The sequence below is a fragment of the Eleutherodactylus coqui genome, chromosome 9, assembly GCF_035609145.1.
Source record: "Eleutherodactylus coqui strain aEleCoq1 chromosome 9, aEleCoq1.hap1, whole genome shotgun sequence".
NCBI classification, from domain to species: domain Eukaryota; kingdom Metazoa; phylum Chordata; class Amphibia; order Anura; family Eleutherodactylidae; genus Eleutherodactylus; species Eleutherodactylus coqui.
Genome location: NC_089845.1, coordinates 101,659,299 through 101,680,573, shown reverse-complemented (window position 1 = coordinate 101,680,573; position 21,275 = coordinate 101,659,299). Strand labels below are relative to the sequence as shown.

Genomic DNA, 21,275 nt, shown 5'->3' with positions numbered 1-21,275 from the left:
AATAGGAGATCTATGATTGCAGCTCTGGATACAAATGGAGTATAAGGCCGCCTGCACACGGGCGGAAATCCCACGGCGGGATTTCCGCCGCTCAAAGCCTGCATAGGATTGCGTTAACAAACGCAATCCTATGCAGACGGCCGCGGTTTGGCTGCGCGAAATCTCGCGCGGCAAACAAACCGCGGCATGTCCTATTTTTGTGCGGGGCTCGCAGAGAGAAACGTCACTCACGCAGCCGGCGGCTCCGGTCTGCGCATACGCTGGCAGCCGGCACATGAAAGAGCCGGGGCCGCCGGTGTGGGTGAGTACACGCTCGTCCCTGCAGGCGCTCGGGTCGGGTCCCGCGGCGAGAATTCTCGCCGCCGGATCCGACCCACTCGTCTGCAGGCGGCCTTTGGCTGCATTTACATGGACAAACGAATTTTTGGTCTGAGAAACTGACTGATATTGCATGTGTAAACTTACAATTGGGATGTGTTTTACGAGAAAAATACACTGCACATGCGATACTCACACACATCTGTCAAACATGTGAAATTGCATGCTGCTTCAATAGGAAAATAAAAATCACATCCCACTCACATGAAAAATATCACATGCGAGTACAATGCGAGATATATATATAAATTTTTTTACATAGAAAATAATGGGAGATCATATAGGACAGTGCGAGATCGAAAAATCTCAGCATTGGTGCAAGTGAAAAATCCCCCATGTAAATGACCCCATTGTAAATAATCGGTCATTACAAAACGCGAGTTCTGTGTGCCTCGCAGTCGCACGGAACTCACGTGTTTTCTAGCCCGTGTAAATACTGTACGAAAAGAACTAACAAGGGAATTGTGATTGTAGCTCAGGTCGTAAGTGAGAATTATGTATGCAGCTCTGGATGTGACAGAGTAGTAGAAGAGATGTTGTGACTGCAGCTCTCCAGGTATACAGCCTACATGCAGAGCCAAGTAAAGTCACTCACTTTTAAAAGGAGCAGGTAAATTGGCAACAACGTACCTGCATGCCAGGGGGAGGAGGGTCTCTCCTAACAATTAGGTGGAGCTCTGGAGCAGGGCACAGAAGGGCTTTCACAGCTTCCTGGTGGGTGGCATGCCTTAGATCAATCCCCGCTGCTTCTAAAATCCGGTCTCCCACCCTGAGACCACTGCGCGCAGCTACCCCGCGATGGATCACCTGCAGGAGATGGGAAACAGCAAGGAAGACGAGGGCGATGTAATAAACCTATAGCATGATACAATGTAACGCAATAATACTAACCAATTCCAAATAACCTTCACTATGAGGTAACATAATATAACCTAGTAAAGACATTATAATATCCTGCCATATAAAGTCATGTGATGTAATACTGGGGAACATTCGTGAAAGCTTTTAATGCCAATTTCTGGTGTAAAAAAAGTCAAGTTTTGCACAAAAGATGTGAGTTTCTGCTTTCTATGCCGCCCTCACCTATTTTCTTTGAATAGTGGGTGTGGCTTGTCAGGAGGGGGCGTGGTCATTCAGATGAACAGATGCATAATTTACACCAGAATCTAGTGCAAATTATTCCAGAAATCTTTGCCAGGATCTGAGATGTGCGCAATACATGATGGGCCATGCGCCGGGGGAAATCAGATTAAAGGTCGGCGTTTAAAATGCCGATCTTAATAAATTACCTCCTTCACGTTTATAGCTGAGCATGACACAATGTAACATAATAGATATCAGCAGGCACAAACTGATTATTGCATATTCTAGAACACTTTCTGTATCAATTTCTCATGTTTTCAAAATTTCTGCTTCCTGTCATTGAATAAGACCCTCCATTCTTTGCTCTTGGTCACGTGATGGACACTGGAGTACAGCTATGATGGCTGTGACAAGCCCTGTTGTGTGAACAGATGATTCTATTGAATGACAGCAAGCAGAGATTGTGAAAACTGAAGAAATGATAGAGAAAGTCTGGGAGAACTTTATACAAAGAACAACCTATGTTGCTCCTTCTTCGCCCTTGGAGCAAGACGACATCACTCACCTTCGAGATGAAGACTCCAGGTTCATAGATTCCAAAGGGATGGCTGGAATGGTCGCTGCCCCCCACTATGCTGAGGCCGAGGGGACCCCCAGACTTCACCAGACACATCTCCTAATAAAGGATGAACACGTCAATACCAACTCACAGCAATCCTCCATCTAAACCCCAAATCTGGTCAATCATCGAGGGCGAGGGCATTTCATTAAAGGGGTTTTGATAAATGCTAGATTAGTATTGGCCTAACTTTCTCCTCTCTCCTCTATACTGTATGTGAGGACCCACCAGTGCCTCACCTCAATGGGATACTCGTCTTCGATAGCACTGTGATTCCGCAGCGATCCGCTGTCCTCCTCAGCTTCTCCATTCTCAGTCTCTGTAGGGGGCGGCGGCGAGCGCGGCCGAGCTCTGTGCAGGGAAGGTGATGATCTCGGGTCTGTCCCGGCCGCTGGTTGGGGGGGCTCTCTCTCCACCACCAGAGTGATGGTGGGGGAAGTGCTGGTAAGCAGGGCTACTGCCTGATCATGCCTGGCTTCTGTCATGTCTACCCCATTGATCTGGAAGAATGTGCAGAGCCATAAAGTCAGCAGTACAAACCGACAAATTCACCTACCCAAAAACTAGTGTAAGGTGGGCAGGGGGGCAGTCAGTATGGGAAGGGAGGGGGCGTACATGTCTGAAAGTCAAGGTCTCAGCTCCTACAGGATGTCCCAAGGACAGGATAATGGTCATCAGTCAGAACAAGCTCTGCACAAGAGCTGGGGCCAAAACATGCAGAGGTCAGCTCTGACGAGGCAGTATACGCTCTTACCAAGGCGGCAAAAATAAAGGACAGAGGTCCCCACCACCAGTAGAGAGAGCCGGCCAGAGGGGTACAGGGGAAGAAGAGATACACAGGACAAGCTGGGAAAAGGAAGAGTCTGTTAGCAAGTTAATAAACTGGACATTGAAGCGGGAGCAGAGAACACGAGGACTGCTCCGCCTGCGCTACTGACCGCTCTCACATCTACAGGGAACACGAGGACTGCTCCACCTGCACTACTGACAGCTCTCACATCGACAGAGAACACGAGGACTGCTCCACCTGCACTACTGACAGCTCTCACATCGACAGAGAACACGAGGACTGCTCCAACTGCACTACTGACAGCTCTCACATCTAAAGAGAACACGAGGACTGCTCCACCTGCACTACTGACAGCTCTCACATCTACAGAGAACACAAGGACTGCTCCACCTGCGCTACTGACAGCTCTCACATCTACAGAGAACACAAGGACTGCTCCACCTGCACTACTGACAGCTCTCACATCTACAGAGAACACGAGGACTGCTCCACCTGCACTACTGACAGCTTTCACATCGATAGGGAATGCGAGGACTGCTCCACCTGCACTACTGACAGCTCTCACATCTACAGAGAACACGAGGACTGCTCCACCTGCACTACTGACAGCTCTTACATAGATAGGGAATGCGAGGACTGCTCCACCTGCACTACTGACAGCTCTTACATCTACAGAGAACATGAGGACTGCTCCACCTGCGCTGACAGCTCCCACATCTATAGAGAACACGAGGACTGCTCCACCTGCACTACTGATAGCTCTCACATCTACAGAGAACACGAGGACTGCTCCACCTGCACTACTGATAGCTCTCACATCTACAGAGAACACGAGGACTGCTCCACCTGCACTACTGACAGCTCTCACATCTACAGAGAACACGAGGACTGCTCCACCTGCACTACTGACAGCTCTCACATCTACAGAGAACACAAGGACTGCTCCACCTGCGCTACTGACAGCTCTCACATCTACAGAGAACACGAGGACTGCTCCACCTGCACTACTGACAGCTCTCACATCTACAGAGAACACGAGGACTGCTCCACCTGCACTACTGACAGCTCTCACATCTACAGAGAACACGAGGACTGCTCCAACTGCACTACTGAAAGCTCTTACATAGATAGGGAATGCGAGGACTGCTCCACCTGCACTACTGACAGCTCTCACATCTACAGAGAACACAAGGACTGCTCCACCTGCACTACTGACAGCTCTCACATCTACAGAGAACACAAGGACTGCTCCACCTGCGCTACTGACAGCTCTCACATCTACAGAGAACACAAGGACTGCTCCACCTGTGCTACTGACCGCTCTCATCTACAGGGAACACGAGGACAACTCATTCTGCACTACTGACAGCTTTCAGATCTGTGAGGACTGCTCCACCTGCACTACTGACAGCTCTCACATCTACAGAGAACACAAGGACTGCTCCACCTGCACTACTGACAGCTCTCACATCTACAGAGAACACGAGGACTGCTCCAACTGCACTACTGACAGCTCTCACATCGATAGGGAACGCGAGGACTGCGCTACTGACCGCTCTCACATCTACAGGGAACACGAGGACTGCTCCACCTGCACTACTGACTGCTCTCAGATCTACAGAAAACTACTGCACCTGTACTACCGACTGGTCTTACACCTAAAGAGAACATAAGGATTGCTCAAGCTGCGCTGACCAAACACCTGCTGTAGCTACAAATGGAAGAGATCAGAGGACAAAGCCCTTCAACAGAAGTGCACGTCTGCTCCACCTGCACCGATAAGATTACACAGCTAAAAAAGTATATGGATCATAAAAGGTCTGCTCCACCTGCGTTGACCTGATTGCAAAGTCACTGTGTATAGAGAATACAAGATTTCTCCATCTGCACTGACCAGAGATTGTAGAGATGACATAAGGATAATACAACATCTGCTCCACCTGCACTGAACAGAGAACACAGTCCCGATATACTTACTATCGGTTCCTCGACTTGCAGGGCAGCGTCTGATCTGAGCAGACACAGAAGACATTGGGTTTATATAAGACAAGATCCCAGTGCCCTCTAACAGACATCCGTTCGCCAATGCCCGCTGCAGGGAGGTTGGTACAATGTGCTGTCACACTCTATTTTCAGAGCGGCTGGGTTACAGGGGGCTGCAGCGTGACTGCCGCTGTAACCAGCACGAACATTAACTTTTGCCCAAGGCTCGGCACAGTAACTGGGCTACTTACTGACAAGACGTGGTCACCAACTCTGAGGGCTCCGTCTCGGTGCGCGGCTCCGCCCTCTGCGATCCTTGAGATGAAAATACCCTGGAATATAAGGAATATGTCACATTATGGGTGGCATGTTAGGGGTATACCGACAGATACTGAGCCCCCGCAGACTGGACGGAGCCACGCTCATCAGCTTTCCCAAAATACTCTGATTCCAGGTCTCAGAAGAGCGTGCGGGTGTCACATAACAGGTCGCGGCTATTTTCAGCCCCCCTGGACACGCCCACCATAGACTAATAAGTTCTATGAGAGTAATGCGAGAATCAGGGGTAGAAAGAAGCCTCAGGAAATAATATAAGGTCTGCTCCACCTGCATTACTGACCGACCAGTGGTGGACACAGACCTGATACATGCACTGAGAATATAAGGTCTGCTCCAACTGCACCACCAGCAACATCCTGGTGCCTGTCATATGGGTTATATACTTACAGTGTCTCCTACGCGGTATGGGGTGCTGCCAACGCCCCCGGCTATGCTGAACCCCAAGCCTTTATCATTTCGCATCAGACAGGTGGAGATCCGCTGGTTGCGGCTGCGCTGAGGCTGTTCCTCCTCTTCCTCCGGATAAGGAACGATAACGCGTTTCTCCCGAGGATTATAATCGTCCTCGGGGCGTAAAGGCGTCACTGTGATCGGGTTCTCAGGTTCCACCATCCGCTCCCTCAGCACAGTCATAGAGACCGAACTCCCGGAGCTCCGTAGCGCCTCCACCGCCATATGATGCTCAGCGTTGTGAAGGTCCACTCCGTTCACCTGTAAAAGGTACAGGCAGTGCGCCGCAGTCACAAATCTACTATGACATCATGTTGAATACTCCAGTCCCATCCAGAGCTGCATTCACAATTCCATCGAATGCTTTTGGCTGTCAAGTAGCAGAACCTCATCTCTACCTGAAGCTTTCATATATGATGGCAGCTGGTTCCAGATCAAACCCTCTCTAACCACAGCTTACCCAAAGCCCGCCAATAAGTATCTGTCAGCTTTTCATAGGCGGAAATCGCAACCCATAAATGGCATAATCGAAGGGACCAGTGTTCTGGTGCATAGAAGAATTGTGACTGCAGCTCTGGATGTGACTGGAGTATAAGGATTTCTGAAGTTCCTTAGATACTATAGACTAATTTGGGGGCATTTTTCTTGCATACATGTATTTTTGGTTGGAATTCATTTTTATATATTCTGCTGTTTGTCTTCTGCAGCTTCTGTGTATCACTGTATATCACGAGCCGCAGAAAGCCACCCTGAAGCAAATTTATCAGAGAGCACATCTGATGGCTTGGTCTGCAGGTGCTCTCCCTTCTGAACCTTAGTATCCAGGCCCGCCTGCAAGCTCAGTCTTCAGGCCCTCCCCCTCCTCTGACCGCGCAGTCTCCAGCCCTTCTCTCTCTCTCTCCTGAGATCTCGGTCTCAAGGCCCTCCGTTTCCCCTCTTTTGAGCTTGATCTCCAGGCCCTCCCTCTTTCCTCTGACAGCGCAGTCTCCAGCCCTTCTCTCTCTCCTGAGATCTCGGTCTCAAGGCCCTCCGTTTCCCCTTTTCTCAGCTTGATCTCCAGGCCCTCCCTCTTTCCTCTGACCGCGCAGTCTCCAGCCCTTCTCTCTCTCCTGAGATCTCGGTCTCAAGGCCCTCCGTTTCCCCTTTTCTGAGCTTGATCTCCAGCCCCCCCCCCTCTTTTCTCTGACGGCTCAGTCTCCAGCCCTTCTCTCTCCCCTAAACAATCATTTAAGCAGATTTATAACCCACACATTTCTCTGATGTATCTGCTAATCAGCATTGCGGATCTGGTTATACATCGTGATACACAGAAGCTGTAAAAGACAAGCACTGCGAAACATTTAATAAAACCCAAACATATTATTTTAGCCAAAGTACATGTATTTAATGAAATAATGTCCCCAGAGGTGTCCACACCAGTAATGTTCTATGACAATGTAACCTGAGAAATGCTCTTCAATGACAGGCAGCAGAGAGAAGCATTTATATAGAGTCAAACCGATAAGCTGTATGCAGTTCTCAATTCTTAGCAGTTCCCGCTTAGTCCTCCTGTCAAGCCCATGTCCCCCTCTAGTCTCCCCGACAAGCCCCCTTCAGGCTCATCACTCACCTCTAGGAGCTTGTCCCCCACTCTCACACCAGCACGAGCCGCGGGCCCCTCTTCGGCCACTCGTGAGATGAAAATCCCCTGTAGGTAAATGGGTGCAGAGTCAGAGCCGCCCCAAACGGAGTCCCACAAAGTCACATCAGGCCGCACTGAGAGAAGAGGGACATAAAGAGAGCCCCTGACCACCCAAGAGGGGGGATATAAGGAGAGCCGCTCACCACCCATGGGGAGGGGAGAAAGGGTCTACCTGGACCACAAGATGGCACTACGTGAGCAGCCTCACAACCTAGGTAATGGGCGTTCACATAATGCACAATATGGGTGACTCCAAGGCAATGAAGCTACAGTAACCTGCTGCTAATTGGAGCTGCAGCCACAGCATACTCCGTTCTAGGTTTCTGGATGGCACCTGATGTGATATAATAATGACCCCACCACCTCTCATGCACCCCCCTACTCACCTCATCATCTCCCTTGTAAGGGGTGGACCCTTTGCCCCCTGCAATGCTGATGCCCAGACCCCCTGTCTGCCGCAGGATGGTGAGTGTAAGCTGGAAGCAGAAGACAGAGCCCATTACTGGGGTAAGAAGATGGTAGAGTGAAGGATGAAAACCAACACTACACCCCGAAAATGAGCAGATAAAACCCCCAAGCAATACACCGGCAGGACCGCAAGCAGCACCGCAAGAATCAGGGAGATCGCCGACATCCTGTGCACCCTATATATAACACTGAAAAACTGCTCATCTGATCCTGGGTCATATCACTCCAGTCACATCCAGAGCTGCATCCACAATTCTGCTGTTACATCATGTCTAATATAATAGTGACACAGCAGGGGGCAGTAGTGAGATGTGTAGTTCCAGAGCCTGACACACAAGAAAGCACAGAATTTGCAGCTCTGGATGTGACTTGAGAAATAGACATGAAGCCACTCCGGATCAATAGAAAGCAATCAGTGTCACATGAAGACTGGCCAGACAAAGCAGAGTAATCACATCAGCCCTAATTTAAACATAACACAATCTGCAAACTACTCTCCCACTAAACTGCTGACACGGATCTGATCTGCAGCAAACGGCACCGCTGCCCTCTAGTGAAAAGGCAGGCTGCATTCTCAGTGCTGTCAGCGCTGCACTCTAATGAACGGATAGGCTGCATTCTCAGTGAGGTCAGCGCTGCACTCTAATGAACGGATAGGCTGCATTCTCAGTGAGGTCAGCGCCGCACTCTAATGAACGGATAGGCTGCATTCTCAGTGAGGTCAGCGCCGCACTCTAATGAACGGATAGGCTGCATTCTCAGTGAGGGCAGCGCCGCACTCTAATGAACGGATAGGCTGCATTCTCAGGGAGGTCAGCGCTGCACTCTAATGAACGGATAGGCTGCATTTTCAGTGAGGTCAGCGCTGCACTCTAATGAACGGATAGGCTGCATTCTCAGTGAGGTCAGCGCTGCACTCTAATGAACGGATAGGCTGCATTCTCAGTGGAAGTCAGCGCTGCACTCTAATGAACGGATAGGCTGCATTCTCAGTGGAGGTCAGCGCTGCACTCTAATGAACGGATAGGCTGCATTCTCAGTGGAGGTCAGCGCTGCACTCTAATGAACGGATAGGCTGCATTCTCAGTGGAGGTCAGCGCTGCACTCTAATGAACGGATAGGCTGCATTCTGAAGTAATGTCACCACTGCTCTCTAGTGACTGGATACTCGTAGGGTGGTCGCAAGAAAGCTATGTCTAAATTTCTTTGACGAAAACTCCTGAAAAGTTGCCAAATTGTGTAAAAAGTAGATTGTCAAAGTTTCAGCTCGATCGGATAACGCCAAGACCTGCCTCATCAGCCCTAAAGTGTTCTAAAACAGCTGTTTTTTAATTTTTAAATCTGAGTTTTTCCCGCTATAAAACGTAAACGGTTTATCCTAGGAACGTGTTATTTTTTAGTTTTGTAGAGAATGTCTCTGGCTTCAGTTTTCACTCCACAACTTGTTTGACAAAAGTACAAATCGAACATGTTTGGCTTTTTCGTGGAACACCTGAAAAATACTTTTAAAAAAATTAAAAAATTCACTATAAACATAATGAAATTACTTTAAATGTATATTTTTTACACTATTATATTTTTTCTTTTCCAGAGCTTTAAGTAATAATGAATTCAGGACATTCGGCTTTGCCCTCTACAGCTAGAAGTGGTGTAAGTTCGAAGCAGAAAGACTAGATTTTTCTGATTGGATATAAGGCCTATCAAATTACCGGCAGTAAGCTGCCATCCAATGGTCCAGTTTTAGGCAGTTTGTTTTACAATAAATGCCAAGTTAAACTAGAAACCAGAGATGCTGCAAGGCTCACAATCCAGGGAGTTCTACTTTTTTGGCAGAAAGCTAAGATGCCAACCAAACATTTGAAAGCCTGAAAAAATTCATGAGGAGAAAACCGCAAAAAAAATGCAAACAGAAGCGCAAGTCAAGCTCAAAGTACGAAAGTTGAAGCTATTAGGTCCCTTTCATATCAACTCCTCCCATGCAGCTTGTACGTCCCTGAAGGAGCAAACACTGTCTTCATTTGTGTTCTTCAGCGCATCCTGGTGTGCACTATCAAACGGGTCATTAAGGCTTGACTTAAAAGTTTCCACTTTCTTAGGGCTCCTGTCCACGGGCGTTGCGATATCCCGCATTGGATCGCCGCTGCGGGAGCAGGAGCCAGCTGATGGATCTCCGCGGTGAGCCTGCTGCGATTTGCCGCCTGCGAGTGGAGAATCACTATGATTCTCCGCTTGTGGACAGGGGTGGCTGCGCTTCCTATAGCAACGCTATGGAAAGCGTGTACTGCGTTCCCTGAGGCCAGATTATCGCCGCGGGGAACGCAATACAAAAACGCCTGTGGACAGGCAGCCTTACTCTGAGGTTGACTTACGCTTCTGGTTGCATATTTTTACAGGTTTTCTCCATTCCTCGAGAAGATCTTTCAAATGTTTAGCTGGCATCTTCGCTTTCTGCCAAAAAAGTGGAAACTCCCTGGATTGTGAGCCTGCTGAATCTCTAGTTTACCTTGGCGTTGATTGTAAAACAAACTGCATAAAACTTAACCATTGGATGGCACAGATATCCAATCAGAAAAACCTTCTTTCCTTGAACTTACACCACTTGTTGCTGTAGAGGACCAAGTCGAAGGGTCTGAATCAATTATTACTTACAGCTCTGGAAAACAAGAGGTATAATATTTTAAGAACTTATATCAAAACATTACTTTTACTTCAAAGAATTCAATGAACAAGGAAAGCATGGTTAAAAATTTAATTACGTATATAGTGAAGGTTTACTTTTTTCTTTTTTTTTTTAAAGTCGACTTTTTTCATGAGATTTTTTTTTCACGTTTTTAGGATAAACCATTCAAATTTTATAGCGGAAAACCCACTTATCTTTTTTTTAAAAAAATAGCTGTTTTAGAATACTCACAGAACGATCACAATAAAACTGCGCTGCGAACACACAGGATAGATGATGTATACTCACTTAGGAGAGGGGAGTGTCAACCTCCCCCCTCAAGGATCCGAGATGGCTCTAAACAATTGTTAACTCCGAAATCCACCTCCACCAGAATCGAAAGTTGCTTCCTCACGATCCAATATCAGGAAATAGTTTTTATTATTTAACAAACACAAATTGGTCTTTTTTCAAGGCGCTGTCCTATCCTTTTGTTTTAGGCCGCCTGCAGACGAGCGGGTCGGATCCGGCGGCGAGAATTCTCGCCGCGAGAATTCTCGCCGCGAGACCCGACCCGAGCGCCTGCAGAGACGAGCGCGTACTCACCCGCGCCCGGCGGCCCCGGCTCTTTCATGTGCCGGCTGCTGGGCAGCCGGCGCATGCGCAGACCGGAGCCGGCGGCCGGATGAGTGACGTTTCTGTGCGAGGCTCTGCGAGCCCCGCACAGAAATAGGACTTGCCGCGGTTTGTTTGCCGCGCGACATTTCGCACTACCAAACCGCGGCCGTCTGCATAGGAGTGCGTATTGTAATGCACTCCTATGCAGGCTTTCAGTGGCGGAAATCCCGCCGCGGGATTTCCGCCCGTGTGCAGGCGGCCTTAGAATACTTTAAGGTTGATGAGGCATGTCTTAACATTACACGATCGAGCTGAAACTTTGACAAATCTCATTTTTACAGTGATTAGCAATTTTTTAGGGTTTTCCATCAAAGATACAACAAAAGATGTGTTTCCCCCTAGATCTTGTGACCACCCTACGGATCGGCTGCATTTTCAGCAAATGTCCCCGCTGGCTTCATTCTCAGTGATGTCATCGCTGCATTCTAACTGTATATAAAAAGGGAACAGCCCTAGGGTATACCTGCCTAAGCAAGCATAATTACCAAAAAAATGCCAAAAGGCAAAAAAAAAAATACCCTGAAGGTTATACCCTCCAAAAAGAGAATGATATAAAATTGTATACTTTATTGACATATATGCGCACAAAACTGACAAACGCACTTTAAAATTGAGAAATAGGTGGCTTAACTAAATCCTTACGGAGTCCATAAATGAACTAAATATACAGTATATTGCAAAGCAGGCTGTGAGGGCAAATGTCTTTAGCCGCTAATATATTCATACAGCATGCAGTGTTTGGGAAAATGACATAACTGTTGGCAGCCAATATTGGATGCATATGGAGTTAGTTAAAACAGGTGCCATCTAAGCAGCCATATTATGATCTCCCAGTGAATTGCTATGCTGACTGTTCATAAATCCTGGTTGTGACAGGCTAAAGATGTGAGAGAGGTATCTGTCAAACTACATAGGACTGCCTCAATGCCTACCTATAATAATTTTTTGCCTACTTTAGCCATTCCTGAATCTAGGAAGCGCATGTGTTACGTTTTTAGATTAGATTTAGGGACGGCTGAACTATGCAAAAAATGATTATAGGTAGGCATTGAGGCAGTCCTTCGTAGTCTGACAGAGATCTCTCTCACATAGCTAGCTTCTATCACAACTGTGATTTATGCACAATCAGCATAGCAATTCACTGGGAGATCATATTATGGCTGCTTATATAGCACCTCTTAATTGACGCCATGTGCATCCCATTATTGGTTGCAAACAGTTACGTCATTTCCCCAAACACTGCATGCTGTGTGAATATATTAGCTGCTAAAGACAATTGCCCTCATAGCCTGCCTAGCAATATGTATTTAGCTCATTTATGGACTTCGTAATGATTTAGTTCAGCCACCTATTCATCAATTTTACGCTGGATTCACACGAACGTATATCGGTTCGGTTTTCACGCCGAGTCGATATACATCGTCCTCATCTGCGGGGGGGGGGGGGGGGTGGAAGAGCCAGGAGCAGGAACTGAGCTCCCGCCCCCCTCTGCACTATTTGCAATGAAAGGAGGCGGAACAGGGGCGGGGACAAGTGCCGATAATTAGCCCCACTCCGTCCCGCCTCTCCCCATTGCAAATAGTGCAGAGGGGCAGAAAGGAGGCAGAGAGGGGACGGGAGCTCAGTTCCTGCTCCTGGCTCTTCCATCCTCCCCCCCCCCCCCTGCAGATGAGGACGACGTATATCGGCTCAGCGTGAAAACCGAGCCGATATACGTTCGTGTGAATCCAGCCCTAAAGTCTATTTGTTTTGAGCACATATGTCAATAAAAGTATATAATTTTATATAATTCTCTTTTGGAAGGGTATAAACATCAGGACATTTTTTCTTCTTTTGGCAATTTTTTAGAAATTACCGCTGCATTCTAGTGCATAGATGGGCGGCATTCTCAGCAATGTCACCACTGCTTTTTTCCCAATGTCACATACTTTTCAAATAAAACATCAACAGGCACAGCACACAATCCTAGCACATCCACCATATGAGGACACACGTGGACCCGGTGAGATGTAAGGACAGACATAATACACGGTGCCGGGGAGAGGGATGTGCATGATTTGCTGACTGATTTGGTGCAGGAGTGGGAAGGGGTCGGGCACAGGCGAGTACACACCTCTTCCTCCTCTATCCGAGCAGGCTCAATCAGAAGATTATTCACTTGATCAAACGACACACCCTGTTAGAGGGGATCCGGCGGACAGAGATGAAGGAGGGAAACAGAAGGAGAAAGAGACAGGCATGCGGATTAGTGGAGCAAAATTTACGAAACAACCCAACACCATGAACCCACCTGTGAGGCGTCTCCTCTGCGGGCTGACAACATAGAAAAACATAGCAAATAGCAAAAAAGCAACACGATGAACCCCAGCATTGGATTAGCTTAAATTAAAGGGAACCAACACCAACAAAGCATCCAGGTTGCCTCACCAAGAGAGACCACCAGACAGCGAAGGTATAAGTCCCCTTTAAGAGCAGACAGGAAAAGGAATAAGGACACTATGGCTGTCATTCAATCCTCATCGTATCAGCAGGCTGCACATAGGTCACGACATGGCAGCATTGGCGCGGTTAAGTGGAAAATTTGCAAAGCTGCAGAATAATTGGACAGAGGTGGTCCCTGGGAGTAAGAAGTCAACCATCAAATCAACACTAGGTGCAGGGCATGAAAAGGGCAGTCTGGGAGACGTTGGGCAGTAGCACATGACATTGGAGGACAGGGGGCAGTCTGGGAGATGTTGGGCAGTGGGACATGACATAAGAAGACCGGTGCAGTCTGGGAGACGTTGGACAGTGGCAAATGACATTGGAGGAGGGGGCAATCTAGGAGATGTTGGGTGGTGGCACATGACATTGGAGAGGTAACGTCTGGGAGATACTGGGCAATAGCGCATGACTAGAGAAATGCAGTTTGGGAGGTGTTGGGTGGTGGCACATAACTGGAGATTGGCAGTTTGGGAGATAAAAGGGAGGACATGTGATATACCACCAGTGAATATACATATAACACACCAATCCTAGGCATTCCACTTTTTTACTTACCAAACACTCATTATATACGAGCTCCTGGTATACACCCCACACAACCACCACCCCAACGATTACCCCCCATTACCCCTCCTCCAGTCTTCATCTCCACTTGCGGTATGGCACAGCGCCATTAATAAAGAGAATGAGGAGGAGTAATGAGGTGAAAAAAGGATCAGACGCCCTCCATGGCCCCACTTGTCATGTTTGTGCCTCACAGCGGTGAAGGAGCACATGCCCTCAGTGCCCGCTCCCATCTTATCTGTGTCACACAATGGTGAAGGAGCAGACACCCTCCGTGTCCATGAACCACAATGGTGAAGGAGCAGATGCCCCCCATGTTAGTGCCCCACACTGGTGAAGGAGCAGATGCCCTCAGTGCTGCAGCGGTTGTGTCTGCATCCCATATGGTGAAGGAATGAACAATTTTAGTCTTGGAAACTGCAGCCCAGAAACAAGCAATTATTGTGCAGTAAACAGGCAGAAGTGCAGATGGGGTGGCATGTAGTGCACAGGTGTGCCGGTACCTTCACATTCTGCTGGGAGCTGTGATGTCTCTCATCTCTGCTTTCCTCTTGTGGCCAGTCCTTCTCAGTCTCCTCCTCATCTTCAGTTTGCTGCGAGCACCTGAAGAAACCTTTGTGATCACCGTCATCAAAGGGGCTCTGTCCCTGAAGTAGAGCCACTACGGCCTCAGTGTTCGGCAGCTTGGTGATCTTGGAGTGCTTCTTATAATGGGGGGTGTCCTTACGGATTAGACGTTTTTTCCCTGGAGACCCCCGGTCTTCATCAAAGTCGTCATCTTCATCATCGCAGTGCACCAACGTCTCCTCAGCAAAGTGCACGGTGTGCTAGACGTAGCATCAGGGGAGGAAGAGGTGGTTAGATGAAGAACATGCAAGTGTTACAGAAGCTCCTTCCACTGCGCCATGCTCATTCCGGATGATTATATATCATGTATACTGTTGTACCTCCACGTATTCCACCTCCATCTCATCCGCTGGCGTCTCGTCGTCCTCTTCAGGCTCTCGCTCCTCCACTCTTTCCTGCGTTGGAGGCGGCTGATCCTCCTGGTAACCAGCAGAGACTGTGCTTCCGCTACGCTGAGAATCACCACTCTGACTGGAGAGGCCGCTGAGGCGTTTATCCTACAGCAAGGAATTATATGAGAAGCCGACTTAGTGTACAGGCCCGACCAATGGCACGCTAAGCGATCATGTGCATTACAGGACAATCCGTTCAATGTCCCGCCCTTCTAAAAATGGAGGTGACGAAACATTATAAACAGCACCCTGACACAATCGACAGGACAGCATCAGCCCATGAGTTAGGCGTTACCCCCTCACATTGGTGTAACACACATCACCGCTCCTCACCTCATCACTGGGGGACACAGTGTCCGGCTTCGTAGAATATCCCTCATGGCGTCGTTCCTCGATCCCGCGCTTCATTACTTTCAGTTCACTGGGGTGCGGGGTCGCTCTTCTCTGCAGACCCTAAGAAACCAAGAGAAAAACAAGAGTGAGCATCTTCTCATATGGAGACATTCAGCGCCACCCTCCTCCTAGGCTGACAGGCCCTCTCTTACCCGCCGCTCTGCCGCAGCCTCATCATCCTCATCCTCAGGTTTAAGCTCTTCCTGGAATTGGATGACACTGACGCGATTCAGATTCCTGTCTATCCAGCTGTCGTCCAGACTGTTCTGCAGCGGAGACTCTGAAACAGGACAGGAGAAGTCACAACCTTATCTGCAGGAGCCTTCCACTATTTCTCTCTCAATCTGAAACCCCCCAAGAAGTCAGGATACCCCTCTCCTAAAATGCTGCCAGGGACCCTGCTCCTCCAACTAAAAGAAAAAAAAAAAAGGGACAACTGAAAGAGCAGTATATATAATGACAGTACCGATACTCGGAGACGGCTGCTGGGGCAGGAGGTAGCAGGTTAAGACTTTGGTTCCCGTCTTCTCATCGTCTTCAGTCTGGAACTTCAGCATCGGCTGCGACTGGTTCTCCGCTAACCACAGAGCCTTCAAGTTCAGATTTGTTAGCGCGAAGGGCAGATTCAGTAGCCTGAGGAAGACGCAAGAGGCAGGATTATGAAGAACAGTGGGGGGAATACCCCCCCATCCCCCAGTCACCGCTCGCACAGTCTATCACCAACCTGTTACCCGCCACATCCAGCACATGCAGCTCGGTGGCGTTCGCCAGCTCCGGTGGAAGGGAGGTCAGCTGATTATCGCGCAGACACAGCATGTTCAGACTGGAGCAGCCACCAATCTCACCGGGTAGAGAAGCGAGACGGTTACGATCCACATTCAGATTGGTCAATTTTGTGAGGTTTCCGATGGACTTCGGGAGATACTAGAGAGGAAGAGTAGCGGAGATAACCAGCTGGATATACCTACATACACACTGCACAGAGAAGAAAATTTTTGCTGACAAGTAGTCACAGCCCCCCCCCCTTAGGTAATCATTTCATACTGTTAGCAGGTTCTCAGTGAGGATGATCTCATTCAGGTTCTCACAGTCCCCTATAGACTCGGTGAGTTGGGTCAGTCGGTTCTGATCGACCTTCAGGATGGACAGTTGTTTGAGCTGACCTGCAGGAACAATCACAGACGTGTACAGAAACGAGAGGAGGTACAGAGGAAGAGTATGAGAGAAGCACCATACAGATATACACATCATGGCACTGACCGATGCCCGCAGGTAAGCTGGTGAGCTGGTTCTGAGAAAGCAGTAGGTCTGTCAGGGATATGAGGCCGCTGATCTCCGCAGGAAGTTGCTCCAGCTTGTTCTCTGAAACATCTAGGCAAACCAAACGCCGGAGATTTCCCAGTTCCTGCAACATGGAGATTGTGGTAGGAATAACCAGGCACTCTGCCACCTGGTACTTGTACAGAGCCCTCACGTCACACAGTTGCCACCCATATCACAGGAGTCATTGGCATCACATCTATGCCACAGGAACAACCACATCCTCCACCACCCGTGCCACAGAAGCGATCACGCCCAGCAGTGCCAGAAAAGCCAGCAGCTTCACCTGAACCAGATGAGAAACCACCCTCACCATGACCCATGCCACAAGAACCACCACCCACTCACACCAAGACCCATGCCACAGGAACCAACACCACAAGAGACACCACCTTCACCACCGTTCAAGCCACAAGCAGTACACCACCCTCATCATCACCTGTGCCACAAGACGCACTGCCACCATCTCCCTCACCTGTGCCACAGAAGCCACCATTCCCCACACCATCACCCATGCCGCAAGAGCCACTATACTTCACTATCACCTGTGCCACTGGTGGAGTCACCACCTCCACTATCACCCATGCTGCAGTAGCAGCCACCCATCCACTTTAGCGTTACACGACCCTGAGCTGAGCACTGACCAGAGGTAACGCAGACAGCTGATTCCTATCCAGCCACAACTCCCGCAGGTTGGGCAGTGCCCCGAGTGTGTCCGGCTATGGAGGAAGACAGAGAAGAAGGATGATTAGTCCACGCAGGAATAGGAGGATCGATGCAACCACGTGCTCGGGGATGAAATTACCTCCTTACCAAAACCTGTAGATCGTTGCTCCCCAGGTCCAAATGTTCCAACTTAACCAGGAATGACAGAGATCTGGAAAAGAGTGAAGTAGTGCTCCTATTAGACAGAGGGCACACACAACCGGGACAGAGGTGTCATATCTAGAGGGAGATGGGACCTGAATTTACCATATTATAGCGTAACCTGTGAATATGCCAGAAAAGGCTGGTATAACAATATCCCTTTAAGAGTCTCCTCCCAAAAATTACAAAATTCTTACAAGATGGTATAGGTATCCTACCCGCCTCCATGCTATGTTCCCTTCGGTGTCTGAGATGTGTTGGCGCTGTGGAACCGATAGGGGTACAATGATACACATCTGGTGGAGCGGTGACTTGTTGAGACCTTTTTGGGACAAGGTATTCTCCACATATAACTTAATCAGCCGGGGAAATATTAACAATAATGCCCAAATTGCTCTCCTATCCATACTGCCGGGCTCAATAGGTTCACAGAAAAAGGGTTTACTCAGGTTCTGCCTAGCAGCAGCAAGAGCAGTCATCCCGCGCCATTGGTGTTCCACACAAATTCCTTCCATGACTGAGTGGCTACAGGAAATGTCTCATCTGTGCCTTATGGAGGAATTAAGTGCAGAACATAATAGAGAACCTGAAAAATTTCTGTCAGTATGGCAATTGTGGATCGACTTTGAATCTTCTTTAGAGTTTCGAGCGCTGTTTTCCTAGTTGCTCACTCTCTGCGGTGATGAGACGGGTTATTAGAAGGTAGTAATCCGGATATTAAACACTCCCGGGGGTGGCCCTGGATTTCCCCCCCTCCCCTTTCCTCCCGATTCCCTCAACCAACTATCTACCCCTTCTTTTACCCATCCTTTTATTCACTTATTTAGAAATATAATTTATTTTTATTTATTCTTTTTACCCTCTTGCTCTTCCTCTTCCCATCATAACTCATCTTCTCTCTTTTCTAGATCTCATTTTTGTTTTCAGTGTTGCAAGAGGATAAGGCCTCGAGCTTCTACCCGAAGAATACAGATTGCAAACATTTTATTCTCAAATTGCATGTTCGGGTATTATTATTATTGGGGTCACCTACTAGGCCCCTCCAAGAGTTTTATTTAGATGGATATTTTCAAGAAGAGGCCGATTTATTTATGTTATTTCTTTTGTTGTTATACATGTTTTATAGGTCCTGTGAGACCTTTTTGAGATGTGTATGTTTTGTAACCTATCCTATTGAAAAAATTTAATAAAAATGGATTGAACATAAGAGTCTCCTCCCCACATATACTCACGTAGGCACAGATTTCAGGAGGTTTTCTCGCAATTCCAGCGTCACCAGGTTCGCTAAACTAAAAAAAAACAAAACAAAAAAAAAACACAATCATCAATGCATCACCCAAAACAATTTATAATCACTGCAGAAACCTGAAGTATGCCAGATAAAGGTTCAACATGAGCCTGGTATAATCCCTGTGCCTGATCACATGACATCAGTGAAGACCCCCTACTGATCAGACGCTGGAGCAGGTAATATAGGATCTACAGGCAGCACCGCCAGCAATGAGGTGACACTCACTTGCCAATGTCACTGGGGAGGGACTGCAGGGACACATCATTCAGTGCCAGGTGCGCCAGGCTGCGGAGCTGGGTGAATCCATCGGGCAACCTGCAGGAAGAGAAGAAAGATGGAAATCACTTGCACATCAGACATCGAATATCTACGTGTCCCTCTGAGGCTACATTCACATGCGTGAGCGCAAAGTTTCTCGGCCCAATATCACACTTACGAACGTGCAATTTTCGCCATGTACCGATAAGTTTTTGTTTAAAATTCACATCGCCGCACGTAAAAAGATAGCGACCACTTTCCATTGTCTCCTATGTATCAGACCATGGGTGAACTCCGGGCCATGGCCTCTCCTGTATACAACCGTAACCGATTCGGAGGTCACAGCTTCTCCTTTTTATCTAACCGACCACATGAGGACTCGTGGTCACGTCCTCTCCTCTAAGTGGCGATGGTTTCCTGTGTTTTGCAGTCATTATCCAGCTTTGGCCACAAGGTGGGGATAGTGAGTCATTTCAGGCCATTTACATCTTGGGAACATGTTCAGTGGGATCTACATACACATTCCTTCAGTCTCTCATACCGCATACGGCCTACTTTCAGACTTACTTAAATCACCATAAAATTAAAAGTTCAGCGATTTTCTAATATACTTAATGCTTCAATTTCTCACAATTTTCGAGGTCTTTCCTTGCGGTCAGTGGATGGAGACACCCAAAGGCTGAAACCCCATTCAGACGTGGCCGTGAACACACAGCTGAGGACTTGCTACAAAGTATCAGTGCAGATCAGAGGCATCAGCATGGAGTCTAAGGCAAGAGGGAGATTTGTGCCGCTACTGTGTTTCACTCACAGAAGACTGATACACTGTAGCATCCCCTCCACTGTGAGAGCAGGACCAGATCAGATGAGCTTTCATTCTCCGAATGTAAAAAAATAAAAATGTTAAGGTTTCCATTCATGAAAAGCAGCAGAGATTTTATAACTTCACAGCAATAGATATATATATATTGCAGAACTCCTCATTGTGCAGCCTTTCAACGCTTCTATATCCCACAGTTGAGGGTCTGGATGCCCCTTTAATTTGGGGTGGTTACCTGGACAGGGGGTTCCCGCTGAAGTCTGCGATCTCCAGTGATTTGCAGAACTTGATACTTTCAGGAATTTCAGGAATGTCTGAAAAAAAAAATGAAGCAAAATAATTGGCAGGAGGCGGAATGTGACCCTAGTGGGGACCACCGCTGAGGGTGCAGGAAGACTCTGCTTTATCTCCAGACAAGACTCTCCTCTCCTGGCCGTAGCCGGTACTTCAGCTCAGCCATCTGGCACAGAGAGGGCGCTGATCCTAAAGGTAAAGCAGAGTCTTCCATCCTATCCTTCAAAAACCCTTAGGCTGGGTTCACACAGGGCGGAATCGGCTGCGGTTTTGCAGCAGTTTTTCCGTTGCGGTTTTGCCGCAAAAGAAATGCTTCTGTGGCAAAACCGCTTCAAAGGTTCATTTGGGCTCGCGGATTTTCATACAGATTTTCTTGCGGAAAAATCCACAAGCGTTTTTACTTTTTGCTGTGTATTTTGCTGCGTCCATAGAGGTCTATGGACAAAAAACGCTGCGGAAAAGACCAAAGAATGAACATGCTGCATCTTTTAAAACCGCGCCGCAGTTGCATTTCCGCACTGCGGCTGTGCGGAAAAAAATCCGTCCTGTGAACAGCTTTTTCGCAAAACTCATTTGTGCTGCATTGCACTGCAAACACAGCGGTTTTGCCGCAGTACGGATATGCAACGGCAATCCGCGGCAAAACCGCAGCAAATCCGCCCTTTGTGAACCCAGCCTTAAAAGGCTCTGGACACCTTTGGGGAGACCATGTTTCTTCATGTAAATACATATATTTTAAGCTGCTAATTTCTGAAATAGAGCATCATTAAAAATTTTGCACCATTTGGCTTCTGCCAAGTCAAGTCTCAAAAGGAGATCCATATCTAAGATTGGGGT

General features: G+C 48.1%; 1 protein-coding gene across 17 annotated transcripts in view; it reads right to left on the bottom strand.

Annotated features, from left to right (window-relative positions):
* Positions 1-21,275, bottom strand: part of SCRIB (scribble planar cell polarity protein) — a 75,311-nt gene that overhangs the window by 34,265 nt on the left and 19,771 nt on the right. For 13 of the 17 annotated variants that reach the window (XM_066578205.1, XM_066578210.1, XM_066578212.1 and 10 more), the window contains exons 3-23: positions 20,380-20,458; positions 19,292-19,381; positions 19,008-19,064; positions 17,722-17,785; positions 17,553-17,627; positions 16,849-16,993; positions 16,633-16,751; positions 16,313-16,512; positions 16,055-16,221; positions 15,741-15,868; positions 15,529-15,648; positions 15,124-15,300; positions 14,680-15,003; positions 13,242-13,304; positions 7,710-7,799; positions 7,252-7,329; positions 5,580-5,903; positions 5,105-5,185; positions 2,320-2,580; positions 2,027-2,137; positions 1,009-1,185 (exon numbers count right to left, since the gene is read on the bottom strand). In XM_066578205.1, the coding sequence (XP_066434302.1) occupies positions 1,009-1,185; positions 2,027-2,137; positions 2,320-2,580; positions 5,105-5,185; positions 5,580-5,903; positions 7,252-7,329; positions 7,710-7,799; positions 13,242-13,304; positions 14,680-15,003; positions 15,124-15,300; positions 15,529-15,648; positions 15,741-15,868; positions 16,055-16,221; positions 16,313-16,512; positions 16,633-16,751; positions 16,849-16,993; positions 17,553-17,627; positions 17,722-17,785; positions 19,008-19,064; positions 19,292-19,381; positions 20,380-20,458 (2,930 nt within the window). The remainder of the gene's footprint in view (positions 1-1,008; positions 1,186-2,026; positions 2,138-2,319; positions 2,581-5,104; positions 5,186-5,579; positions 5,904-7,251; positions 7,330-7,709; positions 7,800-13,241; positions 13,305-14,679; positions 15,004-15,123; positions 15,301-15,528; positions 15,649-15,740; positions 15,869-16,054; positions 16,222-16,312; positions 16,513-16,632; positions 16,752-16,848; positions 16,994-17,552; positions 17,628-17,721; positions 17,786-19,007; positions 19,065-19,291; positions 19,382-20,379; positions 20,459-21,275) is intronic. The other 4 variants (XM_066578211.1, XM_066578208.1, XM_066578214.1 and 1 more) reach the window with 4 other exon arrangements.